The 27,433-nt window shown below is 50.5% G+C and overlaps 1 protein-coding gene across 1 annotated transcript; it reads left to right on the top strand.

Moving 5' to 3' along the window:
* Positions 1–21,394: 21,394 nt before the first annotated feature.
* BHLHE41 (basic helix-loop-helix family member e41) lies at positions 21,395–25,444 on the top strand. Its single transcript, XM_036405044.2, has 5 exons — positions 21,395–21,596; positions 21,854–21,917; positions 22,199–22,306; positions 22,527–22,638; positions 22,763–25,444. The coding sequence occupies exons 1-5, from the start codon at positions 21,535–21,537 to the stop codon at positions 23,767–23,769; spliced, it is 1,353 nt and encodes a 450-aa protein (XP_036260937.1). The 5' UTR covers positions 21,395–21,534; the 3' UTR covers positions 23,770–25,444.
* The last annotated feature ends 1,989 nt before the right edge of the window (positions 25,445–27,433 follow it).

Here is a 27,433-nt window from a genome sequence, read left to right on the forward strand (position 1 = left end):
CCCAGAAACCTTTGCATCTCCCTGAGCAGGGTTAAGGAGTGTGAAAACCAGGGATGACCAGCTTACAAACGCGCTGTGCCCTTTCCAAAGCCAATCCTCTCTCTCTCCCATGCATATTTGAAGAGGTTATCGTCTGTCAAAGTATGTTAATGAGATATTATGGCTGTTAGATCTTCTCACCAGGTGTTAATCACTACCTGGTTAAACAGAGGTAAATCCTCTCAGCCACGCTCTTGCTGAGGATAACAATTAGGTCTGTTCTATGTCTGTGCTCACAGGAATGCATTCACAACCCCCCATGCACATGCAGGGCTCAGGATGCTGTTTTAAACCATATACAGAAGTTCCAGGAAATCTGCCTGTGGCTGTACACCAGGACATTGTGGGCAGCAGAGGGAAGGGCAAGGGCTCCTGCTCTCACTTTTCATTAATGAGAGGGATAAAATGAAGGAGCTTCATAGCAGTGGGTGCCAAATGTGCTCAGCTTCTCCCATGCAAGTGGATGTTTTGTAATAAAGTTAGAAAGGCCTTATTTTCAAGAGACACATGAAAAAAACCTGTTTCTGAGCCAGTGTAATGCTACCAGCAGCTGTAATAAGGTGTTCTCTCCAAAGATCCAGGACAAACTTTGTGGAGCATATTCACACGTATCTCATTTCTTGCACTTTTTGGAAGGCAAAGACACTCAGGGCTTTGTTTCTGTGGCTGGCTCAAGGTCTCACACTTGGGCAGTCTCGGTGTGTTAGTCACTGCTCCAGCAGCACTTCCAGGCCTGATGTACTCACAGGCACTGCAGTTGCCTGAAATACAGTTCTGGGTCCTCTGGAAGGCACCAGATGGAATTTTCTGAGAAGTCAGTCTTTCGAAAGTGAGGGGTTGTGACTTTACTCTGACCAGGTCCACCATAAGTGGTGGCTTTCTCAAAGTCATCTCTGGAGTCCTGAAGCACCTGAGTGCTGGAGCTGATTTTTTCAGCCCAAGTGGCTGCTGACCTTGGTATGGCCAAGATTTGCCTTTACCTCTTGACTGGTTCAAATGTGGACCCCATGATCTTCCTGGAGACAGAAGACCAGAGTGTACTGGGGTTCACCTTTTCCAGTCTCCTCCTGAGCTTGCCTTAGCAACTACAGGGCCCAGTAGATGCTGGGCCATAACCTTCTGCCTCGCAAAGAGTTGGTTACTCACAAAGATCAGTATCCCTTTGCTTCCTGCATTGCTGCATCGATGTAAACCACCTATAAATCATCTCCACAAATGACCAAAGCTGTCTGGTCTTCATCTGAGGTGAAACAGAGGCCTGGGGTCTAGGCTAGAGCTGTGTGACAGATTTGGCACCCTCGACCTCTGCTCACCTCTTCCCTGGAACAGCGCCCTGGCCCTTGTCTCTGCCCTCCACCTGGGCTCAGTTTCCCTCTGAGCAGCAATACCAACATGTTGTAATGTAAGAGGGTTCTTGAGGACACAGACCTCTCTGTGCTGCCAGAATTACTGCATGTGCTCCACCAGATGTTGAAGAATTTTCCCTTCCATCCCAAGTTACCCTGGGTATTATATTTCCCCAGCTTGACATTGTTATGAAATGTCAGAGCTTCGCAACTTGTCTGACTCTCTTTTGCAATGTCCCCAAGGGAACACAACCACTTCCAAAGCAGTGGTTGGGTCCGGGAAGCCCTACGGACTTGCACCGTCTTCCCTCCAGAAGAACCTCAACCATCTCTGCAAGATAGGTGAGGCATAGTGGGGTAGGAGGTGAAAGCAAGATGAGCTGAAAGCAGATCTGGAAGGTAGTTTGTGGATTTGTCTGAGGGCTGCCTGGAGACTGCTTTTAGTCCATATTTTTCTGTCCCACAAAAGAGGGAGGAGTGCGTGGTGATATTTCCTGATGACACAGACATGCGAGCCCTTGTCAATACAGAGAGGCCCCAGCCTATCAAACAGGAAGAACTGTGTGACCTCGAGGGTGGGAACAATGGGAATGGGATGAAATTCAGTCGTGCCAAATGTAAGGTTTGGCACGTAAGGCTGAAGGGCCAGAGTTTCTCTGGGAAAATAAAACGTCTCAGGTGCCTTGGCTGGTCACAGGATTGCCTTGAAATGGCAGCACAGCATGGCCATAGAGAAAGGTAAATGTGAGAGAGGATGAATCAAGTATTTCCCACAGGGGGCTGAAAAGTATTGGTGATGGAGAACAAGGGCCCTGTGAGGAGGCTGCACTCAGCTTTATTCATCTCTGTTAGAGAAAGATGAACAGTGACAGGACCAAGTGTAACTGAGGTGCTTGGTGGGGGCTGCAGACCCTGTGTAACACTAGGAAATGCAAAGGGATTGCCTGACTCTGCCCAACAACATTAGTGCTTAGAGAGGACACGATTGATCTATAAATATCCTGTGTTAAACTTAAAACAATGTTGGCACAAGGACAAATGGATACAAATGGCCATGAGTGCGTTGAGCCTGGGAACCATTCTGGCCACTGAGCAGTGAGGGGGAGGAACAGCAAGGAGCAGCTTGTTGTAAGGCACCACAGCATCAATTTTTGAATTGTACCATTTGACATGGGGCTTGAGATCATTCAGTGATGCAGGAAGGGCCTTCCCTTCCAAATCCCCATTATGGGTACACTTTTGGAGCCTTCTTGCTCATATGGGTGCCCTAACTCAACCACAGGAGAAGGCAAGGCTGCCAGTCCCCTGATCAGCTGTGTTAGGGCTTGGCATAATAAAACTCCTAATTTGTTAGTGGCAATTATTTTGATTTCATGCATTTCTTATAGGATAAACTGGAGGCTTACATCAGTAACCAGTTCAGTTTCTTTTTTTTTTTTTTTTTGTAGTTAATACTTTGTACTTATATAGCATCTTTCATCTTTCAAAGTGCTTTACATACATTAATTATTTAATTCTCCCCGTACCCCCTTTGATCTAGGCAAGTATTATGATGCTCACTTTACAAATGGGGAAAGCAAACACCGAACAAATCCTTGCTGCCAGGCTCATCCCACCAGGACTGATGCAGCTTTGTGGCTCGAAAAGGCAAGGAAAGGTTCCATGATGTGCACAGGGTCCACAAGCAATCCGGTGGAGGAGGCAGGATGATAACTCTCCTGGATATTCCCTTGTTCCAAACAGGGAGAAGACAGAGAGGCTTCCAGCGAGGGCTGTGTGCAGGGCCACTCATAGTGTGCTGTGTGGATGATACAGGACTAGGAAACTGTGTGCCATGTGCTCCAGAGAAAGACCCAGAATTCAGTTTCATCAGAGCATGCAGGACAAAGCCATCACAGTGGCTAGGTGACCAAGGCCCAAGGAACAGGAATAAATGCACACAGTTAGAAGTAGCTGATGAATAAGAGCTGACATCAATCTGTGTAGACATGCATTCAGTGGAATGATGTGAGTCTTCCCTCTCAGTTAAAAAAATAACATCTGATGTATTTTTGATGCTTCTTGTATTGAATGTTTATATTGTTTTTCAGAATGACTGTCAGAGTCTGATTTGGAGATTCCATTGCTAAATAACGGAGCCATTTTTTCTTGCAAATTCACAGAGTTTGTTGTTTGGGTTGCAGTGACCATGTCAGGACACTGCAAATGCACTCTGCCTGGTTCTAAAGAGAAGTCTCACGTTTCCCCTCTCTTTTTCACCCTTTTTAAAGGACATTTCTGTCTCACAGGGGCAAGCAGTGTAGTTGGTGAGGAAGAACGGGAACCTGGGAATGACACACTTGAGGCCCAGTGCTCATTCTGATGCTGGTTTGGTATCTGACATTGCTGCATGTCAGTGGCCAGTGCCCAGAGTGGGAGTTAAAACACCAGGGTACTGATTTTGACAGGTACTGACTCATTCTGAGGCCAAGAGAATGTCATTTAGCACTAACTTACTGTCCAGCCTTATGGGACAAGGAATTGTGGCCCTGTGCATCCTCCTCCTGGCACAGCAATCACAGCTTGTGCCCAGAGCAGCTCCTGTCCTCCTCTGAGTCAGTCAGCACTATAATATAATGCCCTTTGTGGGGAAAAAAGGGGAAAAGAACCTGAGTTTAGTCACATTTTTCCTGCAGCAAAACTCTTTCCTGTTCCTGCTAGCATTAATTTCTAGAGAAGTAAAAATGGCTAAGGTTTTTTAATTTCATGGCCATTTTGATATGCTAAATGGTGCCAAGAGAGTAAGTGCAAAATTAACAGAGTTCAAATCCCCACGGAACATGGAAAATGTAGTTAAAACAGTGCTGCTAAAGATTTTGTAATTAGCAGAAATTATTTTAAAGTGTAGCGCTTTTAATTAGCTGTGAATGCCGCTCGCTCTGCATCAGTATTACCCACAAAATTGGCTACACCTGAGACAGTTAAACTCCTCACCTGCACAAATCCCTCAGGAACCCACAGGTTACAACTGAGATCCATGGAGCTGTGCACTAACTGCAAGGGAAACTGTGATAATGGAGCAATGCTGAAAGCACAGTCTTCTAACAAGCACAGTAGAGCCAAAGACGCCGTTGTGATGGTCTTGTTGTGTCGCTCCCTCCTGCCAGAGATCCTCTGTGTTTCTTAGATTAATCTCTTCTTATCCATTCCTTAGGACCTGTGTTGAAGCAGGGTTCTCCTCTACCTCCTTCTAGCTCACCCCAGCTCACTGCACCCAATGGTCTTCCTCAATATTTGGTAATGGTCCTTAATTCCAGAAAATCTCCTTCTGCAGCTGTGGACTCATCCTTCTCTCCAGGCCCTTTCTCTTCCTTTGGGAAGTGTCAGAGTGTGAGAAGAACAAAGCAGCACACCTCAATGCCCAGCCTGGCAAGGTGTGCAGGGAAATGGCCATTTAGGAGGGGACAGAGGCTGCTCAGATGATGAGAGAAAGGGTCTCTTGAGGATCCTCAGTGCAGCAGATCCACAGGACGCTCAGGTTGCCTCCAGGTAATGCCAATGGGATGTGCATCCCTAAATGTGCCTGGTGAATTGGGTTGAGGCCTGTCTGAGGTTAGACAGGCAGCCTGTGGCAGGGATGGGAGCTGTCCTCCTGCCATCTGTGCCCAGGCAACTGCCTTTACAACAAGGTCACTCATGCCTTTAATTCCTCTGCTGCAGAGGAGTATATTAGAAAGAGCTGTATATTAGAAACACTATGCCCAGGGAAATTTCAGCTTCAGTTGCCTGCTCATGTGGCACTGTTATGGTGACATTTATAAAAACCAGTTCACACACAACAATGAGACAACAGAGAGAGACAATTACAATGGGCTGTCCATGTGGCTGAAAACCCACTGACCATCCTGTGATTCAGAACCATCATTCACAGAGCTGTGCCCCATCAATGCTAGCCTGGGGGCTCTCAGGTATCCAGACAAAAATTGGGAGATTGATGGCAAAGGGTGGGGCTTTCTCCTAAAGATCTCTTCCATGCCATTGCTGCACAAGAGGCAAGGAAGAGTATTTCTTTTAGGATGCACAGCAACATTCATGAAATCTCAACTGGTTCCAAATATGGAACTTCCAGTTCAAGCTATGTTGAAAAAAGCACCAAGAGGCTGGGGGTTATTAATACTTGTAACTAAAACTACAGGAAACTTCAGATGGAAAGGCCAGCTGTGTGGGATGAAGAAAGCAGCAACAGATATCTCTTTCAAACCAGCTTTGGACAGTGAATTGAATTTGCACAGGTCAGTTCAATCTTGGCACTTCTAAACCTCTCAATAATTCACTGTGCAGCTGTAAGAATTTACAACACAACTTTCTGAATGTACTTTGCAAATCACAAAAGGACAGAAATCCCATGGTCTCATGCCACTCTGGCAGTCCCATGGCTCATTAGCAGGGCTGTAAAAGCAGGAGGTACCAGGTGAGACACCTCAGACGATCCAGGGACTGGCAGCAGCAGGGAGGCAGTGCAGGGTGGGAGGCAGTGGAAAGATCCATGGCAAACCCCTGACATGACGCTGAGCCTTGAGCCAAATTTTAAAACCCCTGCTCTGAAGCAAGGCTACGCTCAAGCCATTCAGCAAAAAGGTCACCAGAAGCACTTCATGTGGTGCAAAACAGTTTCTTCTGCCCTCTCCTCTTGTGCTCAATGCCAGGTGTTGGCCCAGCCCATTTGGCTGGATCTTTTCCTCAAAGATGTCAGAGGCAGCCATACAGCATGGAAAATATCACCTCAAAATGCTTGGCAAAGCTTTAGTTGACTGAAAAGGGGGTTGTATAATGGGATGTCTCGAGTAACTTGAAAAGCAAACATCCTGACCAGAGCTGCCTATAGTGCAGTTGCCTGTACAAGGTGTGTAAATGCCTTTTTTTGTGTGTGTGTGTGTTTTTCCAGCTGCAGTGTGTTCACCCAGCCTTAAAATTATGTCAGTGGTATCTGTGACTGTCATCTGCCTCCTGCCAGCACAGGCCACTTTATATGGGTGCAGTCATGGGGAATTGTGCCCTTGGACATCCCCTGCTCCGGGAGTGTCCAACCTCGAGCTCAAGCTACAAGGCAAAAGCAAAACCAGCCTTTTGTCTCAGGCATCCATGAGCAGCTTAAACAGGCAACAAGAGGGCCTCCTCTGCAGTGACAGCAGTGTTTTCTGGCAGCTCCCTGCTGGCTTTGCCTGCTCTCCAGAACCCAGGAGCTCTCCTCTGGGTAGCCACAGCTGAATTGGGGACACTTGAAGGATCTGTTTTGCTCTCACAGACACTATCAAAGGGATGCTGGCAACCAAACCCTCACTCCAATGGCTCTCCATGTGCCATGTGAGTACCTTGTCTGTGCTAGATTAAATTTTTTGTCTCTCTGATGGCTGTAATAGCTCTTATAATCCCTCTCCTCATTTTTTTTACACCTGTTTCATCCACCAGCATGGCTGAGAGCAGACTGCCCACTGCCAGCACTGTGGATCCCAACCAGGGTTTATGGACATACATTTTTCTACACAAAATTAAGTTTCTGTGCAAATGAGGCCTTGTGCAGCTGTCCTGGCATGGGCAAGTCAATGGCCTCAGCGACACAGGGAAGGTGAAGGTGGAGGTCTGGCTTGCCAGGGTGAAATTATACTTGCAGGAAGGAGTTACCAGGCCCTGGCTGATGTCCCTGCTGTAGGTATTGGCCCAGAGCAGGGTAACCAAAGCAAATCTTTTTAGTACCTTGGCTGAGACAGCTCCTGATTTCAGCACAGTTTTGTCTATAGTGTGAGTCCCTATGCCCAGACCTCAAAATAATCCATACCACATCTGCAGTCCTGGTGAGGAGCAATAAAGGAGGGAGAAGGATGCACTGGAGGGCAGGCAATTATGTGCCTCGAGGGCCAAAGAAATTCCTGCTCAAGAGGACTGGAAAGCTTTTGTGCAAAGGTGGATCAAGGGGTGGAAGGGAATATTAATAAAGGTGGTACTGACTGATGGATACAGAGAGCAGAGGGCAAAGCCCAAGGGAGGCTGGGGCAGGAAAGTCGAGGGAATGGGAATGGGAATGCTTGATTTGATTTTAAAAACGAGCAGTGAATGGCAGGAGGAATGGGGATGTGCTCAGCAGAGCATTGCAAGATTGGGATTCACTGCCACCGGAGATTGCTGAGACACAGAGCTCAGGAGGTCTGAAAAAAATGCATGGGCATTTATAAAGGTTGTGGATATCTCCAGGGTTACCTCATTGGAGATAATCAAGCAGAAGGGATATAAACCAGAGCTCTTCAGGGGGCATGCCAAGTGATATATGCCTAGGGTTAGGAAAATATTTTCCTCTAAGTAAGTTATGATCAGCCATTCTGGTGTTTCTCGTTCTGGGTTTACAGGACTTGACAACTGGGCACCTTCAGAGAGAAGAGAGCAGAGTAGATGAGCTGGGAGCCCAGTCCAAGGCAGCAGTCCCTCTGGTCCTGTGTCCTGCTGCGTGAGAAAGCATGTGAGGAATTATAATTCCCTTTGGACATGTGACCCAAATTGCAGCGGGAATTTGCATTCCTGGTGCCTGCTTCCATTTCATGTCTGCCCCCCGCTGCACAACAACACCTGCAAGAGGGTTCGTTACCGTCTCTGAGAGCACAAGCTCAACAATCTTTTCAGAGACAATAAGAAGAGTATCTACAAAGGAAACTGAATGGCAAAGAGGAGTCAAAAATATGTCAATGCTGTGTAAAAGCTTATCCATACAAAACAAACTTGCTCAAAGAAAAATCAGCTGTCACTTTAAAATCTGACATTAAGGTTTTCAAATCACAGACCTTAATCAGGAGTAATACTTGAAGAGGAACAAAGAGAATTTATGATGAAAAATCAGGACAGTTGAGTGCTAGGCTCAGCGGGACTAACTGCATGACAATATGGATAAGAATTATAATTGCATTAGCTTAGCCTGAAATCACTGGCCAGAGCTGGGGTTTTTTTGGTCAGCTGAATTTCTGAAATGGCTTCATTTATTTTTTAAGCAAACTTGGAAGGAGAATTACAAATAGATTATGACATGTCCATCCACTGTCTTAGGGGAACGGAGCATTTCAAAAAAGCATCCTAACATTGGCTTAGAGCTTTTTGAAATGGGTTAAGCCAAGTGCCCTTTATGGGTCCTTCTAAAATAACATAAGAAGGTAACTTCTAGTGGTGAAAGTTAGAGGATCCAAACCCATAATGCTCTCACTTTATTCCACACATTGTACTTTGACCCCAAGCCCCCATCAGACCCTCGCCGTGGTGACATTCTCACTTAATCCAGTTTTAACATCTTATTTACCCTTTTAAAAATCGGGATGACTTCAAACAGGCACTAATCCTCTGCCTGTTAAAAACAACAAGATTCCTCTACGTGAGTCTAAACTTTCTGCAATAGGAAACTGTGGGTTTATCTCCCAGCTCTACAGTCAAATTCTGGTTCAAATTCCACCCCAGTGATCCCAGTCCCACTTCCAGCTGCCAGCTCCACGTTGCTGAGACCTGGTGGGAATAGCTGGGAGTTCCCAAAGCAGTGTTCTCCCAAACCAGAGCACTGTGAGATCTCGGACAGGGGAAGCAGCAGCTGGTGCAGATGGGAGGGAGGAGCAGACATTCCCCCACAGCCCATACCTGGACCACTGTTCTCACTGGTAAGCATTGCTCTGATGGAACATGAATTTGCCCTTAGCAAAACCTGGAGCCCGAACCGGGGAGCATGAATGAGGCAAGGGAGATGTGAACTGCAACAAAAATTGCCTGATCATGGCAAATCTGCTGCTGTCCCGTTGCAGCATCAAATAAGTGGCAATGCTACATCTCTTGGTGCTGCACAGAGGGACAGAAGCTCTGTAGGACTGGCCTGTCCCTGTGCTCAGGGCAAGAGACAGCGAACCCTGTGGCACAGGCAGCACTAGTAGGGACCAGGCATCTGGGACTGATGCCTCTTTGCAAAAGGGAACGAGTTACTTTAACTTGTTCTGCACAAAAGAACCAAAACATCTGTGCCTCTAATTCCTCCTTCAGCAGCAGCAGCAGCAGCAGCAGCTCCAGTGCCCTGATCCCGTGGCGCTGCCTGGCAGGAGCACAGCTCTCCTGCAGCCAGCCAAAGCACCAGCTGCTGCTGGATGTGCTCAGGACACCTTCTCTGAGCAGCCTGGCTGCTGTGCAAGCCGCTGCTGGCTCTGTGGGCCTAGGAGTGGCCGGACAGGCGGTGTCCACTGTCACACAGCCGCCTCCGCCACGACCCGGCCAGCACACGCAGCTCCGATTGCAACACCGCCCGCCTCGCTCACTGGCTGCTTTTATTCGTCTTCCTCAAAGGCTTAAATAAACAAGAAACAGGTTAAAAACAAAATCTTGGCCCTGGCCCCTTCCTGAGCTGGCTGTTCCATGATGGCTTCCGGCCCTGTGCACGAGCTTCCCCCTGCAGAGGGAAGCGGCGCCGTCCTGCAGCTGCCTCGAGTGGCAAATGAGGCCACGTACCTGCCTTTGATATCGGTGCCAGGCACTGGAGCAGCACTCTCCACACCATCCTGCTGCTTTCCACGTCGAGTGGGAACTCAAGTGCACTGGTGGGAGCTGGAAGAGGTTTGCCTTCCCAGGGCCATGGCACAAGGACACGGGACGGTCCCTGCCAGCTGGGTGCCAGCTCCATGTGAGGGGGCATTTCCAGAAGACAAACCTTGCACACCTCTCCAAAGCCTTTTTTGAGGGGAAGAAGAATTTTATTCCACTTGCAATCTGTCATGAACATAATCTTGGAGGAGCCCATCAAACCAAGAACTTTTGCCCTCAGGACCTGCAGTGCAAATTGCACTGGAGCAAAGCTCCTCCAGCCATTTTGCTGAAGGGACGTTGGGAGCTCATAGCAATGACCCTCTGCCTGAGGTCACTCTGTGACAGCTGGGCAAGGCTCCCGGGGCTTTTGAAACATTTCACGTGCACAAAATTGCCTCACAGCACCTTTGCTATGGATGTTTTCTATTCTTGCCATTCAGAACTTCCAGAAAAAGATAAAAAAGTGCCAAGGTACACGATGGGACTCTGTGCCAGTTACTGTGCATTTCTTCCTGCCCCAAGCTCCCTATTTTCTTGACAAGGCCCAAATGATTTTCCTCATAGAGCATTTGAGGTCTGATTTTCTGTGTGTATTAAAGAGCTTTATGTCCATCATATTGCTGCTAAAACATGCCACTATCTAGCACTGGCAATATGTTCCTTACTAGGGCTTTAGAGTGTTATAGATAAGTTATGTGGCATTTTCCATTTAAATTAAAATAGATCAAGCTAAACTCAAGGGAAGCTGATAGCTGCACTTTCATTTTATTTCATTCTATTTCCTCTTTATGACCCATGTTACGCTAATAATCAAAACTTTGATTATAGGTCCCTAAGGCACCATGTTGCACACAGGCTGGAAACTGCCTCCAGCTCTCCTATTGCCAGGGTTCCAGCTGCCAGCCAGTGGCAAAAGCAGGGTGAGTGATATCAGTGTGGCATCTTGGGATCTTTTTCCTTCCTCTATGGAGAAAGTCTCTGCTTCTTGTCTCATCTGGCCTGAATTCTCCAGGCATGAAGATACAGATCTCAAATTTGCCTGATTGCTGGTGCCAGTGGGGATCTCGAACTGCCAGCGTGGACTTTGTCACACTGAGCTGCATACAAGTGTTTTGAGGGGACTCTTGCAGTGGTCAACCCCAGAAAGGAGGCTAAAAAAACCCAGCTGTTGAGGGTAGTGCTCCTGGGAGAGGATGGACTGGCCTCACAGAAGATGGAGACATAAAGGAGACACACTGTCCTGCTGCAGGCACTTGCCAGCACCCAGCTGTTGTCCCCCTTCTGCAGAGCTTCAAGAAACTCCTCTAAATGGTTTTGGCTACACCAAGAAAAAGTGTTTAAAATGAAAAGTATAACAGGAATGATAATGCTAATCTGCAAAATGGGAAGGCAATAAAAAACTCTAAGCTTTCTTGTCTCCCTCAGGTTTGTGGGGCTGAGGAATCACAGGATTATAGAATGGCCTGGGTTGGAAGGGACCTTAAAAATCATCTACTTCCAATCTCCTTGCCATGGATGGGTATGAAGGAGGATGTGGTCATGGTCCTGCTTGCTCGACTCTGCCCAGCTGAGCTCCCACACCTCAACTCAGCTCCAAGGGCAGGTGCAGGTATTTGTACCTCACTGTGCCTCTGATCTTCATGAAAAAAACTGTTCTGGTCTAGGTCTTATTGCCTTGCTAAAGACTTCACACACTGGGGGTTTTAAAGAGTGGTTTGTACCATACAGGAAATCCCACAAGTGAGACCTCCTTGCAAAGGCCTGGACACTGTGCCAAGATCTGTGGGCTGAATTTTGGCCACAGCTGTTTTAGAAAAGTCACAGAGTAAAGTTCAAAGAAAATACTGAAATGTCTGCATGGCTTCTTCTCCTAGCAGCAGAGCAGATTTGTAGGGACCTGCCTGCCCTGCTCTGAGTGGGAGGGTGGGGTGAGCATCACCCACTGCTTTGCATGGCTTGGCTGTCACACCTCACCCACTCACTTCCATGAGTCCCGCACCCCTCCAGCCTATGGCTTCCTCCTCACACCTTGGAAGGACAGCAAAAGAAGCAAAGGGCAATAAAACAGAACACTGACCTTTGCATAACACAGACCTTTTCTAACTTTGACATAAATTCATGAGCTTTAATGGGCACATGCTGAAGCCTTGGGTTTGGTGATTTAATGCCTTTCTCTTTGCCAAGGCCACCAGCAGGCATGACAGGTTTGTACTTGGGGTCTGGGATGCAAAGGTGATTTGGATCCCCATGGCTGTGGGGTGTGTGGGGATGAAGGGACAGCAACCTCAGCAATGCCTGGCTGTGGACAGGGGTCCCTGGTGGTCCTGCAGGGGTGCACAGGCTGCACACCACTTTCTGCCCAGGGGCCAACATTAAAGCCAAGCCATGGAGGCAGCGGGTGCCAGCACATCCCCCAGGTGGGCAATGTGGGTGGCACTGTCCCCATCCTGTGGCGCACTCCGGGCTCATTTCCCAGCACCCTGCATCCCTCCCCACCAGGGTGAGTGTCCCTGCTGCTCCTGAGATGAAAGCACTATGCCTGAGGAAGACCCAGGGTGACTGCCACCCTCGCTGTCGCTGCCATCAACGTGGGAGATCGGGACCCAGCGTGGCCTGGGTGGGCAGGGGCTCATTGTCAGGATGTGCCTCGGGCAGGCGCCTGTGCCCAGCCCAGCTTTCTGACCGCACAAAGAAAACATTTGCCCAGACACAGCCCGGCCCCTTGCCACGTTGAAAGCCTGGCTGCTGGCAGCTGGAAGGGGTCATGCAATGCCTCCCCAGCAGGACACAGAGCACAGGACTGGAGACAAGCTAAACGAGCCTGGGTTTTAGAGCCTTCCTGAAATCTGCCCTCATAGAAGGCAGCTGTCTGGAAACCTGCTCACTGCGGGGAGGAGAGTCTCCCTGTGAAGAAGGGAGGCTTGCCAGGCCTGCCACTGCTGCTGCTCGCACGCAGGCAATGCTCCCGCCCTGGCTCAACAGCCTGGTAAAACACCGGGGAGGTGAATAACACCACGGGAAGTGACCCTGCAAGCAGGATTTCCAAGAGCTTCAGAGCCCCACGCACCATGGGATAGCTCCCTGTGGCACTGCACACTCCAGGGAGCACAGCCCACACAGGGGACCGTGCTGCCATCTGCTCTGGGAGCAAAGGGCATACTGGAGAGAGCGGGGAATTCAGGCACAATGGCTGAGGGGGTATTTCCCAGCTGGTACAAGGTCCAGAGGTATCCTGGATACATCCTGACAAGCTAGGATGGGTCTAAGGGCTGACTTATCCTTCCCACTGGGACAGTGGGTTTTAGTGATCATCACACATGCCTGTCCCTTCTCCTGAGTGTCTGTGCTGAGCTCTGTGCTGTCCAGCTTCTGCTCTGGGGCTGGGCTGCAGTTGGGGCCTATGCCTATGGAATACTTTGGCTTTCCAGTCCAGTGCTGTTTATACAATGCAGAGGACTTCTCCTTGCTTGCACATTCCAGGTACATCTGGGGTGGTGGCTGAAACAGACAGGTGCCAACAGATCCCCTGATTTCTCCTCCTGTCCTTCTAGCTAAGAAGCTCAGCCCTTCCCAGGCAGAACCCAGGAGAACTCATACACAGCAGTTGGGCTCTTTGCTCCGAGCCAGCCTGCTCCAAGTAGCATCTGTACCCAAAAACACACACTGGGCTTCTCCTCTGACTTCTCTCACATCTTCTTAGCACTCACCTGTCTGCAGCCAAGTGTCTGGAATGGGGTGGTTTCTGTTTCATAGAGGAGGGAGACTGTCCCACCTGTCCTGCACACTTGGCTTTAGAAGGACTTGGCTTCCCTGCCACGTCTGACCTCTCAGCCTCCTCCTTTATTCTGAAGGAGCTCAAAATGACAAGGCTCTAATAAACCCACCATTCTGTGAATGAGGGAAAATAATTTAGGAAGTGATGACTGACACATTCTTATTTACTGTAATTACACAGTGTGCTTCAGGAAGGTATTTTCCTATCGCTAATCCAAAACATTTATACTCCCCTTTCTCACAGCTTTCTGCTCCTTCATTTCCATCTAGGCAGCTACTCCCAGGTGCCCTGCAGTGTTCCTGCAAATCTCTGCCCCTTTGGAGCTAGCAGGGAGGAAGGGGATCTGTGCTTCAACTTCTCCAGCCTCAGCTTTCCACAGCTACATTGGCAGCAAAGGAAGGACAGAGGAAGAGTGAAATCCTGAAGTTTTGTTTGCCCAGTTTGTTGTTTTCCTCCTACATTTTCTAATGGGCCTTGTGAGAGCCTGGGACCACACTGTAGTGTGTAACCACCATAAATATCCAGGTCAGTACCATATGGCCTTATACAGCAAGTTCAATAGTGTTGCTCTAGGTTCATCCTTTTAAAGACTTTGACACTAAGATGGTAAAATATCCCACATTTCCACTTGATAAAAAAAAAGGAACATGTGCTTCTATGCATGACGCAAAACTCTTTCTTCTTCTCCCAGAAGTCCATAAAAAGGCATGCAGAAGGCCTTAGGTTTTCATCAAAATGGTGAGGAAGTGCTTTGCTTCTCCTGGAGCCTCCCAAAGGACTGGAATATGCTCGGCGTTACTTCAGGCAGTTCTGAGGAGCAAGCCACTTGACTGGAAGAGTCTGCAAAAAAAAAATATCACACCAACCCTTTAGGCTGTGGTCACATGGAACTGTTTTAGGGATCCCAAGCACCCCACAGATCTGCTAAAAAGCTCTGGTTTCAGAGTTTCTCCCTCGAGCTTTGTGCAATCCTCCCGTACCTCCTAGGACTTGGAGGGAGAGGATGTCTTTCACTTGGACATCTGGCACTGGTGTCCTAACAGACAAGCTCCAGGGCATTTTGTGAAATAGTCTGTAGCCTTTAGAATCTGCTCCAGACAGAAACCCAAGGACACCAGGCAATGCAGCCCATTAATGGGATGAGTCTGTCAGATACTGTTTTGTGGGGTGTCTGTGTTTCTGTGGGACTGTTATTTGCAATAGGGGCATTTATCTCCTGCATGCATTCTCTACATACTTCCTGATTCTTAACCAATGTAGGACTTTTTCCCTTAGCTTAGCTAAGGCTTGTTGGAAACACAGTGTGGCTTAAAACATTTGCCAGCTTTTAAAATAATAATCTCAGAACTTCCTGCTCCAGACACCACCTAACAATGTGCTCTATAGGTTGTTTCCATGCACTAGAACTTATGTGTCTTATTTGACCTTTCACTCCAGACTTTTCCACCATGACCAGAATGCTTTTCCCTTAGTATCCATCACTCCATTGTGCTCCAAAAGTATGTAATTGTGCTCTAGGACAGTGGGATTCTTCCTGTGATGAACCTTCAGGAGCCCACATTCTCCTCTGGCACTTCCCTTCCTTGGTTCTCCTGAGTGAACTGGAAGTATTTGCACATCCACAAGTGGTTTGAGAGGAAACAAGCATCTCCCTCTCTGCATTCATCCCTCTGAAGAATCAACTCTCTGTGATACTGTTGCACTGCATCCCAAAGGTTCTGCCTGGATTCCCCATCCTGGCTACTCCACTTACGACCAGAGGTGTAGTGAATTGTGCACTTGCAAAATTGCCATTTTCCTAAAGACTTGGCCAAATTGCATTTGGGAATCCCACAGAATGAGCTAGTGCAGGGATTTATGGCCTACACCCCTGTACAAATCAGTACACTGATTACACTGTTCCTCCTGTGCAAATACCAGCAGAGCTCATCAGTAAATTTAACCACTGGCAAGAATTGCACAGATGGAAACTGCTAAATCTCATTCTGCTGGCCACTGAAACGCTCTCCCTCTGTCACTGTGCCCAAGCAAGGTTTTGCAATGTTAGCACATCTACAAACAGCACATCTCCTTCTGTAACAGGAGCAGAGTCCTGTGGACCTGCAGCTCCGGGCAGTCTCACTTTTGCTTTTTTTAGTGGAAATTCCCCATCACCAGTTGGTGCAGCAGGCTGAAGTCACCTGCTCTTGGAACAACTCCCTTTCCTTTGGGACCAGTTAGAGAGTGTCAGCCTTGAACTTATCACAGGCCACGTTGTCCACGCACCTACCACTTGTTCAAAGGTCTCTGCATGTACCCATAAATAGCCTAAGCACAACAGACCTCTTGGAAGGTTGAGGCCATCCAAGGCCTCCTGTTGGCATGGTGTGCCCTACCTTCCCCACCAGCCTCTCTAGTGCAGCTGGGGCTTTACATAAGCCCCCAGCCATCACTAAACTGCCAGGCTGGGCTTTGCTGAGAAAGCAGTTTTCTATTATTTCTTTTTCTTTGTCTTTTCTGCCTGTTGATATACACATTTCAGATCTCTTGTGACTGACCAAACTGAACCCATCATCCAAGGGGCCTTCATGCTCAGACAGAGCTTCTTTCCAGGGACTTCAGAGGGGAATTTAAGGGGAAGGTTGTTTTACTTGCTCCTGGTTGATGTTCCTGGAAGGCATCCAGCAGACAGATGGAGGTCCTTTCTGTAACACATACCCAAGGTCTGACTGACCTGTTGGGGAAGAGTCTCTGAAGGTCCCAGGACTCCAGGCAGGCTTCAGACTCTCCCATCAGTCAGGGCTTGCAGTGACCTCAATGTGGAGTCACCTTTATTTTTTACTGTCCCTGAAGGAAGGACAGGTTCTCAGCTACCTGCCAACAGGGAGCTTCACTGGAAACACACCTTAAAAGGGAATTTCCAAACTGATGGAATAAGGTACAGTTCCTGGTGTTTATCAGGACATCACCATGCCTTACTTATTGCTTCAGTGCCTTGTTTCTGACTTCCCAAGGTTTGGGAAGTGTCTACATTCTCCTGTCACCACTATCCACTACAAGCTGATTAGCTCGGTCACTGTTAACCCACAGGCTGGTTTGGGAGACTGGCCCATCTCTGGCATCATCCATTTCACATGGCCTAAGATGGGCCAAAGTATACCAGAGTGTGACCATTATCCCCCTGGTAAGCTTTTTGCACCAGTCCTCCACAAAAACGTGGTCCTGACTCTGTCCCCCAGCTGGATCTCCCCCCCATTTCCTCATTTTGCAACTCTGCAAAGGGCTCGATGCACGTTGTGTCTTCTCTTGGCCTACCACCTTCCCACACTCAGGCTATTTTATTTCTGCTTCTGAGCTCAGCTCTGTTTTTGCATGGCCCCTGTCTCTCTTACTTTACATATGCTGGGTGTGTGTGGTACTCTCTGGGGTGGAAGTTCTCTTTTCTTATCCCCTCGTGAGCCACAGTGCTGTGCTGACAGGACTGACCACTTTCTCACCACTGCCTGCTAACTGGCTCAGTGCTCTGCTGCAGCCCATCATTTAAAAACTTGGCACATTCCTCAGCCTCTTAGGGCATCTTTGGCTTCCCATTAAACACAGAGGTATCATTTCTGGCTCAGGAAGTCTCTGCCCTGCAGGCCACCAGGACCTGGGAGACTGGCATAGGAAGCTTGCATTGTGTTCATGTTTGTCTGCTCCTCCCAAAGCATCTCCTTCTGGACTCCAGGACTCCAGGACCTTTTGTCAGACCCAGCTCAGATTTTTATGTGCTTACCTTTCCCTTTTTCCCTGATCTCAATCTGGTCATCCCCTTACTGAAAAATCTATTATCAGGTCAATGTCCAATTTCCCCTGGTTGAATACCTTGTTATCCAACCAAAATAATCCTTCAGCTGAATTCTCTTTGTCCCCCACTTTGTGGCACACAGCTGACAAGCTTTGTCTAATTTGATGGTTGATTCTAGTCATACAGCTAGACTAGATAATTTAATCTCTTTTCCTGAAGGCAAGTGCTCACTGACATAAGAGCTGACCCCATCAAATTGGCTCCTAGGCCTCCCATTTCAGAACCATTCCCTCATGCCGTGGTTCTGGATGGAACTGAACAAGGTGCATTTTCCTCAAACACCATGGCTTTAGCACTGATTCAGCTGGGACAAATAGTCTGATTCCTTTCTCCTGGAGACTGGAAAGATGGTGGATGATGGTGGTAGACTGTGTGATGGCCAGCTTCTGTGCAGCAGGAGGCTGTTTTTTCCTGCAGCAACCTGCAAACCTTTTATATCCCTTTCTCACTGATTTTCTCAATTTCTTAACTCTTTGCTATAGTTCATCTCAGCTTATAAATTGACCAAAGCTTTTGTTGTGCCTCTTATTTTCTGGAAAACATTATTTTGCATGATACTTACGCTGCTGCTCACCTCTTTGATCCATCCTGCCTTTTTAAACTGGGAATCTTCCAGAACAATTTAGCACTCTTTCTGGACACTGGAGTCTTTTATCCTTGTCTTCAGGTGACCTCTTATAAAACTCTTAGAAGTTTCCAGATGTTGCTTGAACTCCTTTTGCAAAGTCTCCAGCTGTCTCGGCTCATGTTTTGAGTCTTTGGTAATTTTCAATTTCCGTTCCCACTTGGTTCCAGAGGCATCCCAGAATTAGGACTTCTCCTAGAAGCTGAGTCTCACCCTCAACATTCTTTCCATAATTTGAAGATCTGCAGGTTGTTCCAGAGAGGATGAAGCTGGCAAAGAAATGCTCCAGAAATGTTCCAGGTGTTCCACAAGGAGGTTACTCCAGAAATGCTCGCTGCACCCCCTCCCTGCTCCCCACCCTGTGTGTTAGTTACAGAAACCATGCAAAGCCCTGCTGTCCTGCCCATGGGAGCAGTCACCTGCAGGGAACTGTCTCTTCTTTCAGAGTTCAACCTCCTTTTTTGTCAGCACTCCCCCAAAAGGTCTCCAGTTCAGGGTGCTTTAGTTCAGGGTTAAGCTCCTTTTACTTGGCCTGTTTTCTTGATACTTTTTCAAGGACCAGTCCAGTGAGGAGTAGGGATATTTCATGCTGAAGCTGCCTGTTTCTCTCCACTGACTAACAAGAGAGCCTGCAGCTCTTCCTTAGATGTCCAGCATGGATGACTGACATGGGGCAACCAATATGTCCTTGATGAGCAACTTTCCCTTGCAGTCTGTGGTCCTCCTTCCCGAGGGAACTGCTCTGCAGTCCAGGCTTACCCAAGGTAATGTCCCAGGGGGGATTTAGGTAGGATATTAGGAAAAAGTTCTTCCCCCAGATGGTGGTTGAGCACTGGAGCAGGCTCTCCAGGGAAGTGACCACAGCTTCAAGACTCACAGAGCTGAAGAAGCATTTGGACAATGCTTTCAGGCACTTGGTAGGATTGTCCTGTGCAGAGTCTGGAGCTGGACTCCAGGATCCTTGTGGGTCCCTTCCAACTCAGAATATTCTATGACTCTGTGAACATTTGTGTAATATTCTATGACGACTGTGTAACCATTTGCTTTCCACAGCAGCAGCAGATTCTCCCACCCACCTCTGTAGCAGTCCACGAGCCTTTCCTCCTGACCCCCCACCTCTATAACCCATATGCACGTGGCACAAAGGTATGCTATTTTCATTTGTCCCCGGTTTAGCTTCGGACAGTGTGGAAATGCCATCAAGTTAACAGGGAGAGAGCTGTACAAGCCCGCAGTGCCGCTTGCTGCTTGCCAAGCAGGAGCCTCAAACACCTCATCAGAGCCTTCGCTGCTCCTAAAACCTCATTCGCACTTTACAGACGGGCAGTGCGGTTCGGCAGCCCCCCCTCCCCCCGCACACAAAAATCACGAGTTACCCTTATTGCCAGAATACCTGCAAAGCACGATCTTTAGACAGGAATGATGTGAGGTTCCCGTCTCTATTTTGGCAGGGGGCGTGTTTGGTATTTATTGGGGTAATTCCCCCGCCTCCCCCAGCAGCCCGGATTCTGTGGGAGCCCGGGTTTGGAGGTCACGCACCACCAGGAGCCGGAGCCCGCGGAAGGGAGGGAGCAGAACTAAACCAAGTGAAAAGCAAGCGGTCAGCGCTGGCGGCGGGGATAAACAGATCGCTATGGATCGCCTCAGCTGACACTTCCCGCCGGGAATACCGGAGAGAAAGCCGCCAGCCCGGCGCTGAGAGGGGATGGTGGTGCCGGGGGTGTCCGCTCTCCCCGCCCCGCACGTGGGGCCGGGGCCGCTGCGCTCCCCGCACACGCCGCGCTCCCCGCACGTTGCAGGGCACACATGCGGCGCCGGCTGCAGGCACGGCGCACACGCGGGGACACGCGGGGACACGCCGGCCGGGACACGCACTCGCGGGGACACGCACGCACGCACAGACAGCCCCTTGGCCGGGGCACGGGAAAGAAGAGCATCCCCTTCCCTCGGGCACCCCGTCCTTCCGCGGGCAGGAGGGTCCTGGCGGGCTGCCCGGAGAGGGGCGAGGGGCCCGGGGCTGCCCGGGGCCGGAGGGGCACGGCCCGCGGTAGCCCGTGCCGGGGGTGCCCGGTGCCGCCCGGTGCCGCCGCCTGCTAGCGGGGGGCGGCGGGGCAGGGCCGCCCGGTGCAGCCCGGCGGCAGTGATGTGGCAGCAGGTCGGGTCACGTTGCCGGCCCTGTGCTCGTACCAGTGTGAGACGGGATTAGGGAGGCGGCTGTCGGTGCCGCCGCCGCCGGCGGGGAGCGGGGGCTGCGCGGGCGCGCCCGGCGCGCAGGGACGCGGGGGATCCCGCCCCGCCCCGTCCCGGGGCTGCCGCGGCCGGTCACGCTGCACCGGTGCAAATCCTCTGCCAATGTCACCCCCTGAGCCCCGCGGGGATGAGGGCTGCCCGAGGGCAGCGCCAACAGCAGTGTGTTTACATTAGAGATAGACATATTTTTATATGTATGTGCCTCTATACGTGAGTCCGTCTGTATAGAAGGAGCGCTTCTGCCGCGGTCTGGCGTTGCAGGCAGATCCGGCTCCCGTCCAAAGGTCGGGAGGGAGAGCTGCCGGGAGCAGCGGCGGCCGGGCGGGAGCACCGGGGGACGAGAGCTGCGGCACGGCGGCGCCGGGCCAGGGAGCGCTCCGCGCAGTAACACGCGTGTGCGTGCGCCCGTTCGTGCCCCCGCATCCTATAGAAATCTATAGAAAATGTACGGCGAACGTGACCCCCTAACCGCACCCCCCAAGAGAGGGGCTCAATTATTACCCCCTTCATCCCGTGGGCACGTTTTCCACTGGCGGGTCTCCTCCCCGGATGCAAATAAAAAAAATACAATAATAAAAGTAAAATAATTTCATAAGTATTCAAATTAGAGAAATCATAAAAATAATAAAACCACAGTGAGAGTGGCAATCATCACGGCGGTAACGCTGACGATGACAGCGGCGGCAGCAGTAACACGGGGGGAAGCCGCTGTCTCGCAGGGCGGCCCCGGGCGGGCGGCGGGACCCCCCCCCGTCCCCTCCCCGGTCCCGCCCCCGCCCGCGCCGCACGTGAGCCGGGTGCGGGGCTGGCTGGCGGCGCGCGTGCCCCGCGGGCAGGCGCGGCGGCGGCGGCAGCGGCGGCGGCGGCGGGAGCTGCGGGCGTGTGCGCGGGGAGCGCAGCGAAGGCGGGCGGGGGGGAGCGGCAGCGGCGGCGGAGGCACTTGGGGGGGGGGGACGAACCGCCGCACACTTTTGGCCACTGCACGGGAGAGGGGGGACGGAGGCTGCATGTGCGCAGCGTCGCTCGCGGATCTCCCGAGACTGATCTCAGCATCCCGCAGGCTCAGTCAAAAGCAGCGACGAAACATCAGCCGCTGCCAGACATGGATGAAGGAATCTCCCGCTTGCCGGAGAGGCAGCTACTGGAGCATAGGGATTTTATAGGGTAAGGCGCCGGGGCACTATCTCCGTCTCGTATCTCTACGGCGTTTCGTCTTCTTGAGAAAGTGCTGCGAAGCGCTGGAAGCGGCGCCGGCTCCCCGGCGGGGCGCGGGGCTCGCCGCCTCCCTCCGCTGGCGGACCCGGGCGAGCCCTTGCCCGGCGCTTCGGGCAGAGCGCTCGGCGCCCGTGTGCCCACTCGAGGAGGTGCTAGGCAAGCTATCGCTGCACTTGCCGATGCTGGATCTTTGTGTTTTTCTCCAGGCTGGACTACCCTGCCCTGTATATGTGCAAACCCAAAAGAGGCGTGAAGAGGGACGAGAGCAAGGTAAGATAAGTTTCTGGGGCTCTCTTCTCGCTTAACTGCTTAATTTGGGCTCGCTGAATTTTGCAGAGTAGCGTCGCTCCCAAGAGCATCCCCGGGGGGCTGCGCATACAACTTGCCCCCCAAATCACAAGTGGGTTTACGAGAGAGCTGGCACGGCGGGGAGAGCGGTGCCTTGACGATAATTTGCGCGGCATGTGGTCCGCATGACATTTGTTTTGGTTTTGATCGGCGTTCCGAGGGACTCTGTCTAACACTTGGCTTTTCCGGGTTTTGCTAATTAGGAAACGTACAAACTGCCACATAGACTGATAGAAAAGAAGAGGCGAGACAGGATTAACGAATGCATTGCCCAGCTGAAGGATTTACTGCCCGAGCATCTGAAACTAACGGTAAGGTGCCCAGGAGCGTATATGCCCGTGCGGATGCAGGCGCCGGCAGCCTGCCCGCTGCGCATCCCCGGGACGCCGGGCTGCCTGACTGCTGCCCGCCCGCCGTCCTGGCCCTAATGCCTCGGGTGCCGGTCTCACCCAAGTTAACGGAGGCCGCATTTGGCGGTAGCCAAAACGTGCCGGGAGGTAGCCAAGCCGCCCCCTACCCTTGCCTTTGCAGACGCTGGGACACCTGGAGAAAGCGGTGGTGCTGGAACTGACTTTGAAGCACTTGAAAGCACTAACAGCCTTAACAGAGCAGCAGCACCAGAAAATAATTGCTTTGCAGAATGGTAAGCGGGATCCGGGGGGCAGCGCCGCTGGGGCGCACCGGGGGCGGGCAGGGGGAGGCGCGGAGCGGGGCGCTCCATGCCGGAGCCGCGGGTAAACGCTGTCCCCGCTCGGTCTCCCCCGCAGGGGAGCGGTCCATGAAGTCTCCGGTGCAGGCCGACCTGGACGCCTTCCACTCGGGCTTTCAGACGTGCGCGAAGGAAGTGCTGCAATACCTCTCCCGCTTCGAGAGCTGGACCCCCCGCGAGCAGCGATGCGCGCAGCTCCTCGGCCACCTGCACTCCATCTCGTCGCAGTTCCTCCCCGGCCCTCAGCTCCTCTCCCCGCCGCCGGGCCCCCTCAGCAAGGGATCCTCCTCCTCTTCCTCCCCGCCCGCCCCCCCCTGCGCGCCGGGCCACAAGCCGGAGGGCCAGGCTAACTGCGTGCCCGTCATCCAGCGGACTCACGCCGCCGAGCTCAGCGCCGAGACCGACACGGACACGGACAGCGGCTACGGCGGGGAGGGCGAGGCGCGCCCCGAGCGCGGCCCCGCGGCGGCGGCCGGCGGAGCGCTGCCCGCCCTGGCCATCAAGCAGGAGCCGTCGGGGGACGAGGTGCCCCCCGCGCCCAAGCGGCTGAAGCTGGACCGCGGCGGGAGCCCCATGCCCGGCCCGCCGGGGCTGGCGGCGCGGGGAGCCGAGGCGGCGGCGGCGGCGGCGGCAGCCGCGCTGGTCAGACCCGACGCCGCCCTGCTGGGCTCGCTGATGGCCCTGGGGGCGGGCGGCGGCGGGGCCCCCTTCGGACAGCCGGCGGCGGCCCCTTTCTGCCTGCCCTTCTACTTCATCTCCCCCTCGGCCGCCGCTGCCTACATGCAGCCCTTCCTGGATAAAAGCAGCCTGGAGAAGTATCTCTACCCCGCCGCCCCCATCCCGCTCCTCTACCCGGGCATCCCGGCCCAGGCGGCCGCCGCCGCGGCAGCCGCCGCCGCCTCCTTTCCCTGCCTCTCCTCCGTGCTCGGCCCCGAGAAGGCGGCGGCGGCCGCCACCGGGCTGCCCCCGACGCCCCACCTCCCGCACCCCTTCGCTGCCGCCGCCGAGCCCTGTGAGGAGCCCGAGCCCGCAGCCGCCGAGGAGCCCGGCGCCGAGGGCCCGTGAGATGGCCCGGGGGCTCCCCGCCGCCGCTGCCCTTCCCTCGGACTGAGGGGCCGTCGGGCCCGCACTTGCGCCCCCGGTTCCTACGGAGGGCAGGGGTCGCCGGGGCCGGTGATCGCCGGGAGCTGGCGGCCGCGGGGTGCCGGGCCCGGCCCGGGGGAGTCCCGCTGCCGGGGCGGCAGGTCCCGGAGCGGCCCCCGCAGAGGACCGTCGAGGATAAAATTTGCTACTCAGTATTTTTTTAATGTTTGGCTTTATAAATGCATAAATAAGGAAGACAAAACAAAACAAAACAAAAAAAAAAAAAAAAAAGAAGAAGAAGGAAGAAAACATAGTAAGGATACTTTTTTTTTTCTCTATAAATAGAGTAATTAAATGTGGCACCTTATTTGGAATGGGTTTATACATTGTGTCCCTAAGTCCCACTTGGGAACTTGCACTTGTTGTCCGGGAGACCTGGATGGGTTCAGGGTGAGGGCGGGGAACGAGGCGAGGGAGGAAGGGCAGAGCCCAGCACCTGTGCTAGCACTTTATGGAGAACCGGAGTGTGGAGGATGCACCCTGAGCCCAAACCTGCAGTGCCTTGAGCACCCGGGGATGCCGCTGGCTCCAGCAAGTTTTGGGTGTGCAAGGAAAGGAGGGTCAGACCCATTACATAACCTTGTGTTTATTTCATTTTTTTTTTGGCTAAGGTATACAGGTGTGGCAAGTGCATTTGTTCTCACCCCATCTTTATTTAATTCAGTATGTTCCCGAGAGATTTTTTTTCCCCCCCAAACCTTGCTGTATAAAATGAATGTTACTGCACTGAACTACAAAAAGAAACCCCCTTCTCTTCCCCCAAGAAAACACAGAGCAGCTTGTCAGCCTGAACTCATTTTATCCTAAATTCCAAGTGACACAAACTGGAGGCCGTAGGTAAACACCTCGCTGTGCAACCAGAAACGATTAACCCAGTTGGGGTAAGTTTCCCATATGGGTTTTTCCCTCATCCCATGCTCAAATACTGCGTTTTCCCTTTCTGGAGACAAACCAGACGCCAGATAATCACACAGATAAAGCTTTTATAATAAGGCTTAAACCAAGACCTTGCCTAGATATTTTTAGTTTGTTGCCAAGGTAGCACTGTGAGAAATCTCACTTGAATGTTATGTAAGAGGTGAGACACCACAGCCTGGCGAGGAGTGTGTGCGTGTCTGGGGTCCGTCAGTCCGTTTGGTGCATCTGCTGCTGCTGTTGCTACTGTTTGCCTCAAACGCTGTGTTTAAACAACGTTACAAAAAAAAAAATCTTACTAGCCTACAGAGTGGCTGTATGTAAATAGTTGTTAATACATCCAATTAATGACGTCTGACATGCTATTTTTGTAGGGAGAAAAATATGTGTTAATGATATTTTGAGTTAAATATCTTTTGGGAGGATTTGCTGAAAAAGTTGCACTTTTGTTACAACGCTTATGCTTGATACAAGCTTATGCTGTCTTAAATTATTAAAAAAAAATAAATCCTGTCTGCAAGAAACCAGCTGTTTTAGAACAGTTTAGTATGTGATATATTAGAAATCAATCTTTATATTCAGTATTTTCCAGCACTCCATGAATTCTATTATCTAAATATTTCCACACTATTTTGTGATTTAAAAAATTCTTAATAAGGAATAAAAACTTTAATACACAAAATGGGGCTGTCTACTAATTAAAAATGCAATGATAATACATAATAATTGGTGCATTGAGCTTCAAACTGTATGATTGTGTGTCTGATGATGATTTAATTCACATTTTTAATCTGGGTTTGAATTTGCTGGGTTTCCTTTAACTCTCTCTGGCAAACTCTGGTTTAATATGTGCACATTTCACAAAGCAAAGTGTGGAACACACGGGTTTCTTCCTGACATCTACTTTTTTCCCCTCTTGTTTTTGCAAAATACTAATCTTTAAAATTAACACTTGTCAGCCCTGGTGCTGCATGGGAGCTCCCTTTGCTCACAAGGAACAAACTTTATGATTTGCCTGACAATCTAATGACGTATCACAACCTCTGCAGGAATGAATGATGGGTGTCCCAGCTTGGAAATACTCTACAAAAACCACATATTTTGTGCTGAGGGGGAGAGGGAGAGGAAGAGGAGGAATAGAGCGGTGGAAGCAGGTTGATCACTCCTAGCATGGAAATGCAGCACCCTAAAGGCTTCAACAGATTGAATAGCAGAGCTGCAGATCACCTTTGCTTCCAAAAATTCTTGCAGGGAAATAAAATTAAAGGAACACCTCAAACAGTAGCCAGTGTTTACGTAAGAGAGAGATGAAGGGAACGTTCCGTGCTCCCTCTGCTGGTTCTCCAGTACCGGTGACTACAGTGACAAGGAATGAAGTTGGAATGGAATAAAAAGTTCCTAAGATTCGTGTTAATTCCACCAATCCCTTAAAACACAGGGTGAATTATAAATTGGATGAAAAATAAGCACTTCTTTTAACTTACTCGAGTAGGATTACTAAGAAAGGCGTCTTCACATGGAAGCTGTAGTAAATTTAATTCCAATTAGAGATAAATGTGGGCTATCTACAAATACCAATGGACACATAGACATGTTTTTTTTCCATAAATAATGGACCAAAGGCTGCCACAGTGCACCACTCTTCCTGCCAAAGTAAATTACTAGGTAGGGAAATGGGAAAAATCTGTGTCTGCCTCCATCTGTCTTTGGACCTGGTTCTGCTCCCTGTGTTTTCACAGGAATGAAAGTGAGCTGGGCTCAACCCTTCCCCTCGGTAACTTTGACCTGCATACTTGAACAGCTTAACACTTGTTACGCCAGCATTTAGGCCGGGATGAAGGTGCTCATGAGTCCTCCTGCCAGCTGGGCAATCGGCCTGACTGAGCACAGGGCCCTTCCTGCCAGATCACGGTCCCAACACAAAGGGTGGAGCCAGAGCACGTCATAAAAACCTGTGCCCCTCGTGAGGAGTGCAGCTTAAACCTTAGCATCGGCAAGGCTTTAGGTCTCCTTCAAATTTTCTTCCTTTGGGAATATGAATCCATTTAGGTTTCACTGGGCTATAAACCCAGATCCTTAGAGGGCTTTATCAATTTCAGTATTTACCATGTACAGTAACAGGAGGGCTTGTTTTTATTAGCCCCTGGATCAAATGTGCCAAATGACTTCACGCCAATTTGCAGCATCAGTGAAATCTATTACATTTTATGACATAAAACATAAAGACAAACTATGCATTTTCTGATAATCCCAATGCCTAACAAAAGCAAACATGGGGGAAAATGGTTTGTAATTGAGGCTGATAACCCACTGCTGCTGGAGGCAAAAGGCACATGACAGGAGGGACCCTAGTGTCAGCCTTAATTATTAAATTCCAGGCTTCCTCAGATCCCTTTGGAGTCTAAATCAATTTGTATGTCTTGAATTTTCTTGAGTTTAAAAACAATCACAGAAACACTGGACAAGAGCTTCCCATCTTTAAATACACATTCCCTTATAGAAGCACTGAGAGTGCAGGACTGGGTGCTACATTTACTGTTTACACTTGAATCCATATTCTGTTGTCCCATAAACTACAAGATAAGTGATGCAAGCTTGATTTCTTAAGCAATAAACGTTGAAACCAGATTTTATAATCCAGTATATCATAGTGGCATGACAGGCTCCATTA

The sequence above is a fragment of the Molothrus ater genome, chromosome 5 (assembly GCF_012460135.2).
Source record: "Molothrus ater isolate BHLD 08-10-18 breed brown headed cowbird chromosome 5, BPBGC_Mater_1.1, whole genome shotgun sequence".
Classification (NCBI taxonomy): Eukaryota; Metazoa; Chordata; class Aves; order Passeriformes; family Icteridae; genus Molothrus; species Molothrus ater.

Coding starts and splice junctions, on each gene's coding strand:
- BHLHE41 (XM_036405044.2), top strand. CDS start 21,535: ATGGATGAAGGAATCTCCCGCTTGCCGGAGAGGCAGCTACTGGAGCAT. Junction 21,597..21,853: donor GAGCATAGGGATTTTATAGG/GTAAGGCGCCGG, acceptor GTTTTTCTCCAG/GCTGGACTACCCTGCCCTGT. Junction 22,639..22,762: donor AATAATTGCTTTGCAGAATG/GTAAGCGGGATC, acceptor TCTCCCCCGCAG/GGGAGCGGTCCATGAAGTCT.